The 12300-nt window shown below is 38.2% G+C and overlaps 1 protein-coding gene across 2 annotated transcripts in view; it reads right to left on the reverse strand.

Moving 5' to 3' along the window:
• Positions 1-12300, reverse strand: part of SUPT3H (SPT3 homolog, SAGA and STAGA complex component) — a gene marked incomplete at both ends in the record, with an annotated part of 279215 nt that overhangs the window by 58485 nt on the left and 208430 nt on the right. For both annotated transcript variants that reach the window (XM_081997936.1, XM_081997935.1), the window contains 3 exons: positions 1126-1233; positions 1842-1954; positions 4622-4697. In XM_081997936.1, coding sequence (XP_081854062.1) covers positions 1126-1233; positions 1842-1954; positions 4622-4697 — 297 coding nt within the window. The remainder of the gene's footprint in view (positions 1-1125; positions 1234-1841; positions 1955-4621; positions 4698-12300) is intronic.

Consider the following 12300-nt stretch of genomic DNA (forward strand, 5'->3'; position numbering starts at 1 on the left):
AAACCTACCCTTAGCTGCTACTGTCAGAGAAGGGGATGATTATTTGGGATGGAGTCAACTGCTGTGGCTGTAGGAGAACAGTTCATTTTAGATGCAGCAGTTGTTACCTCAACAAAATTCAGTTTGCAGGCATTACTGAGAAGCTTTATCTTCTTTAGTTCTGACAGAAAAAAACACCAAACCACACATTCGGTCATAAAGCAACATTGGTAGTTAACATGTGATATAGGTTAAAATCAATATTTAAAATGAGACGCATTATTTCCTGAAGATTGGTTTCTTTTTCTTTTCTTTTTTTTTCAGGCTTGTGCACAAAGTACCTTTTTTCTTTTCCTTTGTTTGGATTTGGTAGAGTCCTGTCCAATTCCACCATTCCCCAGGGCTCCTGATGGGGTTTTCCCAAGATGTTGCTGTCCTGCTGATGCTGGGGGTGTGGGTGTAGGAGGTGGTGTGTTTTCAGGAGAGTCAAGACTGGTCTTCACACTTGTAGATTGTCCTAAGAGATGTGGCTATAAAAGCAAGATGTCAAACAGCCATTAGATAATCAAATCACAAGAAGAAAATTATTGCCGCCTTAGATTTAGTTAGATGTAATACGGAATTAAATGTGCTTATTCTAGAGGTTACTATAATATCCGTATTACAGCACTGCATTGCAAAATCCCCATCCCTGGAAACATTCAAGATCAGGCTGGATGGGGCTCTGAGCAACCTGATCTAATTAAAGAAGCCATTGCTCATTGCAGGGGGGTTGGACTAGATGACCTTTAAAGGTGCCTTCCAACCCAAACTATGCTACAGTTCTATGATTCTATGAAAACAGCACTTACTGCACTTGCCACTGTTGACAACTTTAATCTCCAAATTTGCAATAGGGAAAGCCTTCAATACAGGCAGAAACATATTTCCACCCAAGAAAAGAGGATTTCCATTTACATGTAAAGATGCTGCTAAGAATTTAACATTTGGAGCTATAATTTAATGCCTTTCTATCTAAATCCATAACTTCTACATTCATAAAGTCAATACCAGATTCAATAACATCTATTTTGAAAGCAACAAACTACCAAATACACATAAAGGTAAAGCACAAATTGCATTAATATGTGAAAAAGCAAGATTTACCTCAGTAGAGTTGTGATACTGTATGAAGGTGGCAGATATGGCGTGACTGAATGGGTCACCAGCTTTGGGAGCCATGTCCTGCTTAACCAACAGGGCCAAGTCCACCAACTGCAGAGGCAAAACCAGCCGATAAACACGTAGGTTTACTGACATGGTACTTGCTACAAATGCCATTGTAATAATGAAGAGAGAGAGGAGTTGTGGGCTGAGGCAGATTACTCTTAGTGTTTCTCAGGTGAAAACAAAATTATTCAGAGATATTTCAGCCTAAGGAACCTTTCTTTTCCACTTCTGATATGGAATAATCCATCCACCCAAGAGGGCTCGGCTTGGCACTAAGGTAACTTTTTGTTTTCCAGAAAATCCTGCTTTTTAATCCAGTTGTGCAACGGGGTTGCCCGAGCCTCAGCACACTGCCAAAGGTCGCATAGCAAAGTATGCGGCTTCGGTTTGGGCTTGAATAAAGTTCGTGCTGGACTCCACTCTCCTCTGTAACCATTACAAAACCTTTCTATCCGCGTATCAGATGGAAGGATACGGTATAACACGCATCTGTCATACAGTGAATTGCAAGACAGGCAGGAATCCAGCTAGCTTGGTTAGCTGGAGCAGTGACTGCATCCTTCTGAAGGGGCTTACAAGGCTGAGGCTGAAGGACATCCAAGAGTAATCAGTTCATCGTGTTTAACTGGACTTCACTCGGTACGCTCCCTTACCTGTGCCACGGTCTCATACGCTAAATACGCCAAAATCTCCATTGCAACTGCATTTGGCTTTATTTCCATACTGCTACAATCCAACCAGTCACGAAACTTGGAGGCTTTCTTTGCTGTCAGTTAAAATCATAAGGGGGAAAGGAAACGTTAACAACAGGTAGGCCAAAATAATGCACTTTTTCTGGTCGTAGAAAATACGGCAAATGTGAAACAAGGAGTGTGAATGTGATTCGATTGGCCAAGGAAGGAATCCTCAAAATGGAGTTAGTGGGGAAAAGACTGTTATTTCATACACAACATTTTGGAGATCCATAAGCAGCATGGAGTAAAGAGAAAAACACAGAGTTAATCAATCATATGGGAGATTGCAGAACACGGAAGGGTCTACCTCAGAGGACCATAGACAGGACAAACCTAATTTTGAATACCTTATTGTAAAAGAAATAATATGATTGCATCACATCTTTGATGAATGAGAGAAAGCACTAGGAGAAATCTACACAAATCTGAGTCCAGATAAAATGATATAATTGTAATAACAATAGTGAAGACAAATGAAGAAGGACGGAAGAAGTAGGAACTCCTCGTGTTAATCATGCAGGGATTAGGTGCTGACACGTTAGCCAAAATGATTTGTAGATGAGTGTTTTCAAAACGTGCTTTGGATATAAAGAAATAAGGATAGATGTAGATCTGCAAATGGTCAACATTCGTATGAGAACTTCACACTAATGGATGAGATCACTTAGGAGAAAGTACAGAGAAAAATATGGGAGAAAAATACTCTCTATTTGCTGAGAGAATAAAAGGAGGAAAAAAAAGATGATCTTAAGTCAGTGGTGGACAAGCTGATCACAGAAAGCTGTGGAGACTTGGACAGAAAGGAGCTAGTAATGTAGAGGTCTTAATGAGGGCTGTTTGTAAAATCAGGACAACCAAAATGAAGTAAATACAAGGTGGGAGAATCATTTGAAACGGCTCTTTCAAAGACAGTCTTCAACAAGGACTAAAAAGCTAAGGAGAAGTCAGGTATTAAATAGAAAACAGGTGTAAATAATGGTTATTTTTTAGGAAGGAATGAAAAAGCTACACAGGATTGCAGAAGAAACAAATAAAAGCAAAAGTGTGAAGGTGACAGCAGGACCACAAAATGTTCCCTAGAACTTAAGTTTTTAATCCTGTAGTACTTGATCCTTTGATAGGCTTTTTCTTTCACCTGTCTTTACAACTGCACAGAAATATGCGGAGCTGTAATTATGAACACGTATTGTTAGAACAGGCTTCTCGAGGTCCCTTCCAGGTTTATTCTCTTGTGACACAGTTTTCATGGGTTTATAGTACAGTAAAAAAGGGTTTACTACCTTAAGCACAGCAATACATTCAATTTTTACTAAAATACAAGAAAATAAGTAAAAAATAGCCTTTGCGTCAGTTTTGAACAAATATTCTGCATGGCCTTCAGTATATTCTGTCTAGTTGAGTCCATACTACGTAACTGAATTTGTGCACGAGTCTCTCTTGCTACTATTTTCTAAGTAATTCTCTTATTCTTTAATGACATTAAATGTCAGTGAAGAAGAACTGTATAGACATGGTCATTTAAAAACACTGTGAAAATTGAGACATTTTTATAGATCACAATTCTCTGGTCAGCAACATTCAATTTTATTTCGCAGATTTAAGATTTCTATTTGTTCTGTCTCCAGATGATAATTTTTGGGTTTTAAAAATGACTTTATCACAAACCTCTCATTTGCTGAAGTCACCCTCATCTGAAGTATCATTTATCTAATGGCTCACAGATGTGTGATGCCAAATTATAACTAAGCTTACAAAACAGATTGAATTAGGAAAAGAAATGCTTACAAAACATGTTTTCCTACATTTGCTGACATTTGCTGATATAGAACAGTATTTCAAATGTGTCATTTATTTGCCATAAATGAGTCACTCTTTCTTTGAATTTAAAAGGAAGAACAAGATAAGGTCTCATTTAAAGACACCATTGTGTTCAAGTCTGCGTTGTAGGATCATGTGCTGTTTTGTCATGATTTTTACTGGCTCCTTCACCTCACTTTCTCCGACATTTGACCTAAAAACTTAGTCATCACTTAACCGCTTCTGTAATGGTGTTTTGCTACATGATCAAGCCCATTAATTTACAGCTCATTATAGTTGTGGCCCACAAGTACTTCTAGTAAGTTGGTTTTCAGTGCTAGTAAAGCCCTAATTCTGTCATCATGTTATTAGTGTTGGAATGGCGTATACTGATGAATTTGGCTAACGTCGAATAAATTCCACAGCAGGAGCTTACAGCTTAAAATAGAAAAGACTCTTTAGTAAGTTCTTTGTGTCTCTGCGGATAGGGAAATAAAAGCAAAACTTGCTGCTCTTCTCTAATTTTAGATGCATTCCGCAAAACCTGCAACCATGAAATGTTACTAATATGCTGACTGTAACCCCACCATGACAGACTTCAGGCAAGTATGAGTGTTAATCCATTAACTCTTTACCAGTTCTCTCTTTGCAGTCCTCCCCACCAGCACAGTGTTTGAGCATACAGAAAGCTTGGTAAATATTCAAATAAAATACACTGCCTGACAGCCTGAAACTATCCTAAATTAACTGTTCCCAGGAGTTATGCAAACAAAGGATTTAAAGTTTTTTTATTGCAGATGAAACAAAAGCGCTTTCAAAAAACATTAAGGTTCTGCTGTGTTCTCTATGACATGAAATAATAACTGAACATCTTAATACAGTACAGCCATTATAATACTTACAGAAACTCAATTGCCGACTTTCACAAAATTCCGCATACTGGACCGAGTCCATCATTCGTGTTTGTCTTTCTGCTCTCTGACAAAAGAGTAGAAGTACATGATGTACCTTATTCCAACAAGAGCTGCATTCCACAGCAGAAATTATAGCAGCAAAGCACCCCTGCCATAACCTTGAAGTAACCCTCCCAAATCCAACACGCATTGAACAAGTTAACATGCAGAAATACCAACCACAGATTGGTTATTAGTCTCGTGCGTTAAATTTCCCAGAGGAGCGTGTCAATTCTTATTTAAAAATCCGCTTGCACACCGCTCACCTACGACAGCGACGAGGGCTGAGTGAGGAAAGGTGCTGAGCACTCTTGCCCCGGGGTGCACGTTTAAACCAGAGCACGTGAGTAGTCTGCCTACGCGTTTACGGATGACCAGGCAAGTAAAATGTTCTCCTGGACCGAGGCCAATGTGTTCTGCACCGAGCAGAACTGAACCTCCGTGCTTTTGAAATGGCAGCATTGGCAGCAGTGAAATGAATAAATTCCATCACACTGAGGATGTACCAGACAGCAAGGAGCACTGAAGGGCCCTTTCCCACACAGACATTCAATATACTGTAATAATTAAGTGGTAAATGTGTCTATTTCATTTTTTTTCACTGTTAATCTGTGCTTGAGTTTTGATACTTCTGAACACCTACGGGAGAAGAAAGGCAATTAGATTGAATTAGAGTTCATCCGAGAAAAAAGGCTTAAAACGTTCACTACTGGATTTCAGAACGTATTTCACACGGAGTCCAATGTAAATCAAAAGATTGTATCTCAAAAAAGCCAAGGTACAAAACCGTAAGTATTATGCACACCATCCCCTCCTCCTATATACTCTGCCATAATGGAATCGTGGTGGAAGCAGCACTGAAGTTCGTGGTTGGGTTTGAGCACGTGTGTGAGTTTTGTTTACTTCAACAGGGCAGGGCTGAGTTTCGCAAGGTAGGGTCTGGTCTCTAGAACAGATTAAACCCTTCGCGTCTCGCAGGCAGGAAGCGGTAGTTAGATTGAAGAGAACGATTATCCTCTTCAGAAGCAGACAGCTTGCTCAAGTCTCTCAAACAAGGCAAGTAGATTGTCTTAAACGCCAAGGAAAGGAAAATAACTATCTTCCAAACAACAACTCAATGAATAAATCATTACACTTGGCAAGAACCGAACTGTAATTAACGGCACAAAGTGGTATCAGGAGTGGCTGATGGCATCAAGGCTTCACTTCTGCAGTGAGTCCACACGGTTCAAGAAACCATGCGCACAGGAGGGAAAGTACAGGTGTGTTCTCATTAAAGACAAAAACAAAGAAAAAACCGCACACGTACACAGAAATTTTGACTCCCTGAGCACTCTTACATCAGATGAAATCAAAAGTGCAGAGTTTTTAAATCAGATTTAATGGAAAACAAAAGGGCTGTTGATAAGAGTATTTGGAGACAAGTTATACGACCAGCATTTAGTCTTAGCAGGTTTTCAAATCAGAAAAAAAAAAAGAAAAAAATATCAGTACTTCAAATACATAGCTTCTTCCTCTATTCTCTGACTTTTAGGTCAGTCTTCTATTACAGTCCAATCCATCAGTTATGAGATCTTATGGACAGACAACACGTTCAATTTAGTTGTGAACTGAACTACTAACTGTCCAGGAATATATCTGGATATTCCTTCTTTCTCTTCTTCTCTCTCCAGTCAATCATTTCTCCTGTGTTTTGACTTTTACTTACCAGGACAGAAAATGTTCTACTTAAGCATTTTTCAGTTCTTCTATGCACAATTCTGGCGTCTTGACTATATTTTGTGGAGTTGCCATTTCAGATAAGAAAAAATGTTCAGTCAATCTATTCCATCAAGACATTAAGTAAGTCTAGATTGATTTTTTTATCCTTTAAAAGTAATTTTCACAATACATGCCACAACTAATCATAACAGCGATCTCTTTTGCCTCTGAATTAATCCAGTCGTACTTTTGAAGACAGAAGGCACCACCAGGATCATCTAATCTGAACTTCTGCATAGCACAGGACACTTCTCACATAATACATCCTAGGAATGGCAGTCCTGGAATTTCTTGTGTAGCTTTAATACTTGTTTTAGAAAGGCATCTAATTTGGATTAAGAGATAACTTCTCCAAATAATTTAAATGCCAACTTTTTATGTAATATGGTTTAAATTCTGCAGTCATTTGTGACTCTGTTTGCCAGTCAGAAATTACTAGCTGGGCACTCCCAGGTAATATTGAAATAATTTAACTTTAGGTACGTAATTGAACAGACAGAGCTTCTCTATGGCAAATTTTTCTTGAAATTTTACATGGAAATGTGCAGGCTTGCAGAACTGTTCCTTGAGATCCCTCTCCAACAACCCTCCCTCTGGAGGTCTCTAGCCCCACCTCCACCTCAAAAGAGGACTATTGCCAACCCTAGATGAAGTCAGTTATGGCTTTCTCTAGCTAAGTCTTGAAAACCTCCAAGGACAGAGATTTTATGTCTCCTCTGGGTAACCTGCTCCAGTGTTGCACTAGTCAAGAAGATTTCTAATGCCTGCTTGAAACCACCAAGCAGCAATTTGTGGCACTTGACCTTCTTTATTCTACCCAGCACTAAGAAAAGTTTGGTTCTATCATCATTGTAACAGACCTTCAGCAGTCGTAGGCTGCTACCAAATCTTAGCCTCCTCTTCTTCAGACTAGATAAAACGAAGTAATCATTCTCAGCCTCCTCTGACAGGTCATGTGCTCCACAGCCCTCAGCTCTCAGTAGCTTTCAGCTAAACCATTCCAGTTTCTCAGAACTTCTCTGGAATGAAAGACCCAAAATTGGATGAAGTGTTCCAGATTTGGCTCAACAGCACCAAGTAGAAGGGCATGACAACTTCCATCACTTTGCCAGCCACATTTCTGCAAAACTGTGAGTTTTGCTCTAATATGATGAGACCAAACTGTCAACTCCATGTTCGTTATCACTGCTCAGGTTCCTCCCAGGAGGGCTGCTACCTAGACAGTTGGTACTGGCCTGCACGATGCGTGTGGTTACCCTGTCCCAGATGCAGAAACTCAGTGAAGTTTCTGTTGGTTCAGCTCTCAAGGTTTTCAAGACCTGTCTGGACTGAAGCTCCCTCAATCAGTGTGCCAGACCCTCTTAATTTACTACCATCAACAGATTTGCAGAATGTGCATTTTGTATCTTTGCCCACATTTTTGTCCACATTGTTGATGAAGATATTGAGCAATATGGGTCTCGGTATCAGTCCTTGGGGTATTCAGTTTTTACCTATTGCCACCTTTCTGTCGAGCCATTGGCTATTACCCTTCACATCCAGCAGTCCCAGGGATTTAAAATCCTTTGCTACAACAAGGAAGGCACAGGAAAGCAACATGATATGAAATGCTAACATGAGGAGGTATCCTTCAAAGTCCTACCTGAGCTGACAAAGAAAAAAGACATCTACAAATTTGACAAGTATACTTTAACTTTAATGTAAAATGGAAACTGCAAAACCAGATTAAACCCAAGAGCAGTTACGTTAAATTAAATTATTTAGCAATGGCTACTCTCAGCAAATATACTATAAAACTCCCTGAACATGCATGCTGTCAAAGGCTAGTCAATATGCCTCACAGTATGTTCACGATCAAAACATTGCAAGTTTTTTAAAAGTGAAGAAAAAAAATACTAATCAAAGGTTTATTAAAAAAAGGTATTATTGAGGGATTCCTCCAATAGGGACTTCATTTCTCTTTACAAACTGTCTACAGGAGTTGTCTAAACACTGGACTTAATTTTGTTCTTATATACTACATGAATTCTTACACTTACTTTTTCTCAGTATGAATATTTTTATGTAGTAAAATTACTTATGTATCTGTGAAATAAAATTGGTTTCTCCCTTCTGTTCTCCTCTCTAAAAAAAGTGGTCTTTCTTAAAGATGGATTCTAGAGTGATGTGCTAAACCACCAAATAAAATAGCTTTTATCATAAATAACTGGACTATCTTTTCTTCCCAATACACTTTAATGAAAAACCCCACACCATGGCATGGAAACTCACAGTTCAAGGGATAAGGATAGCCATTCCATCAGTCCTACCAGTTTTAGAGTAGTCTATAAATAACCAGCAAATGCAGGAGAAATAAACAGCTAGATAGCATAGGTATATCACTATTAAGGAAACAGCAAAGCAGAAAATAACAGCAGACCATCTTTCCTCTTCACTTCTCCATAAACAGTAATTATTTTCTCTTACATCTTCCATGCTTTGGAAAAATTTAGTGTTCCTCTATATCCGTATTTCTAAGGTGTATTTTATAAGCTCAAATTGAATCAATAACACGGGGTAAAAAGGGAGAAGAAAGAGTGAGCATATTACTGTGAACACGGTGTTACTCCAGGCCAAAAGAGTTTAAAGGAAACAGCATTCAATGTTGGGGAAGTCACAGAAAGTTTGTGAAAATTCTGTAGCCTGTAAGTAATGCTTTCTTTTAAGTCTACAGAATACCTACTTGCTCTTTTTCAGAGTCTTCATTTTTCAACTATTTTTTCATGAAAACAAGAAATGATGCAGGTTGTTTTAACTAAGAAAAAACTTTGATTTTATGCAAGTGAAATTTTCCAAATTCTGTTCTTGGAAGAAGTAACAAGTCGCTCCAACAGTCCTCTTTCATCAGTATAAAACCAAGTTTGCTGGGAATCTTTCCTACATGAAGTAACATGATATGTCACTTTGAAGCAATCTCAGCTTGAAACCATATACAATAAATGCCATCAATGACATCGTCCTACTGGCTTATGAAAATAATTAAAAATATATATTCTTTACTCCCTCTATAGTAGTGCTAGTCACTCTAAGCAGTTAAGAAGCTGAGTTATGTGGCGTACAGCAGATTTAAAATACTTTGCATGCTTTCCTTGGAACACGCTGAAGGATGCAGTAGATAGGACCTGGCACAGTAAATGTACGCTTATTCTTCCAAAAATGTGTTGCATGATATCTTTCTTGCAGCATGAAGAACTGAAAAGGAAGACTAAAAAGGGAAAGGAAAGAAAATGTAGAGAGTTGCATGTTGTCGCCTACCTCCCAGGATGAAAAATAATCTTATTTTGATTCCATTTTAAAGTTTCGCGCTTGACATATAAAGCTCTTTGTCCGGGGGAAAGGCAAGAAGCCAAACGTTAACTTGCTTACCAACTATTTCATGTTTGAAGGAAATGTGCCGAGTAGTTGCGAAGCTGGAACATTTGAAAAAAGTATGCGGCACGGCTGGACAACCCTGTGTTTGGCAACAATGAAGATGTTGGCAACCCAAACTGCTTGCATGTTCATATTGTGGCGTGATTTCCTGATTTCCTTTGCTAAAGACCTCTACATCGTGTACCTACCACGGCTTCAAAGGAGCGAGGTCACTACCTTAGAGAAAAAACAATGTTGCCCTCCAACACCTGAGATTACTAAATGAGTATGCTAAATAATTTCTTATTTTACTTAGACTAGAGAACAACAGGGTGCTGTATGCTATACCTGACAGCTATTGGGTTGTAGGTAAAAAATTACCTAGATTTAAAAAAAAAAAAAAAAAAAAATTGAGAAATAAAGCCCAAGGAAGCTTAATATTGAAGAGCTTGCAAAATATGCTGAAAACACATTTTTAGTCTTCTGTATCTTGGTATTATCTGAGGATTATCACTATCTGAAGATGTTTCTTACATAAAGGAAAAATGTATTTACTCTTCTGAGAATCACTTGAATTGGTAAGCAAAGGAAAAAAGGGTTTTAAGAATAAGCATTTTCAAAGATTAAGCTTACTCAGAGTTTTATACTGAAAATAAAAATGCCACTTGGGGAAAGATCAATAGCTTTTGTAATGCAATACATGATCTGGCTACAAAGTACAGACATACAGGGAATTTTTATCATTTTTACCCACCTCTTATAGAACATGCCATACATTCTGCAGTAACCATTAATCTGAACAAGTCTGCATAGCAAACTCAAGGCCTTTGATGTAATCCTGGTTTTGACTGCTCATGTGTTTAGTCCAAAGTTCCCAATACCTTCATTATTAGAAGAAAACACACGGTCTTTTTCTGGCAGATCAAGATGATCCCGATTTCAACATATTTGCACAGATATAAATAGTAAAAAAAAGTTTTCTTTTTTCTCTACAATATTATTAACCCCACTCCCCCCTCAATAAACAAAGTTTAAGACCTTAAGAATCTTAAAAATGTTAACTGTTACAGAGAGGTTAAGGAACTCCAACCATATACGACATGAAAGGAAGCTGTGGATGCTGACAAATATAAATGAAAGTAGGCCTCTTTTTTAATCATGATTTTTCATATAGAAAATTGGGGATTTTCTGTCCAGGAAGAAAAGATTCACTGGAACGGGTTAGACATCTGCAGTATCCTAATTAGTCACCTGAAGTCCCTTTATAGTAAAAAAGATAATACGCACTTTTAGAGAGCAACTTCATCCTAAATTAGATGTTTAAAATAAGTCAGATGAATCACATCTATGAATTCGTATGAAGTTCATCAACTGTGCACATCAGCGATGGAGCCCTCGGGACACCTGCTTTGGTCTACACGTCCACAGTACAGACATCCTCAGAAAAGCAACATGAATCCTGCGCTGAAGAGTGATGAGTGAAGAACATCATCACCAGTGGGGCAACTTCCATTTTAGGGCTAAGCAAAAGCCAAGACTAAAGAATGACTCAGTAAATTTGGTTCCTGCTCTGATCTCAAAGCAATGCAAGTATAGACACCCTGGTGTGTGTGTTAACTCCATTCATCTTCCTCAAAATATGTAAAATGTAATCTAACAAAATACGTGCAGATAAGTAGGGGGAAGGGAGCTGGCAAGACTATCTAAGATTATGTAAAAATTTCACGGGAATTATGAAGAAAGCAAGCAAATGAAATTGCACAGACAATAACAAAATGAATGGATTAATTCCCAGCAGTCATGATCTCATTGCTTAAGGAATAAATAAAACTGACCTCCTGATAGGGACTCGCTGCCCCTGTAATGCTTTGCCCTTGAACATATGCAAAATCTACACATACTGTATTTATTTGAACCAGCTCCATATCATATCCAAATTCCTTGTCTAAATTTATTACTGCTAGTCTGAAATGTGGAGCTGGAACCTGCAAACGAAACATTTCCATTCCACGGAATACCTTTGATTTCTACAGGAAAAATATTTTTTTCTGCTATAATAAGTATCAGCATGAATTTTGTAAAACTATGTGTTAAATTTATGGCTATCTTCTACCAGTGCTTTCCAAAAAACATAAAATAATTTTGGATAAACTATGCTACCAGACTTAAAAAGTTATGGGGGATTTATTAATATATTAAGACAACTGACCTTCCCTCACTTTTCTGGTTGAGGACACTGAAACACCTTTCTGTGGTTTCCATTTGGCTGTACATCAAAAACTTTACATACCAGGTTAATATTAGTATACCGTCATGACTTCTGGATAGCGTTCTTCTGGACACTTATCCTGACTCTATCAATTCATAGACGAGGTTGGTATTCAGCAGCTTTAGCGTATCACAAGTAAAGCCTTTGGTCATCAAAACAGGCATCGCTCATTGTCTGGGACGTGTAAGCAGCAGAACAGTCCCTTTTG

Source organism: Phaethon aethereus (assembly GCF_964289735.1).
Source record: "Phaethon aethereus genome assembly, chromosome: 3".
NCBI classification, from domain to species: domain Eukaryota; kingdom Metazoa; phylum Chordata; class Aves; order Phaethontiformes; family Phaethontidae; genus Phaethon; species Phaethon aethereus.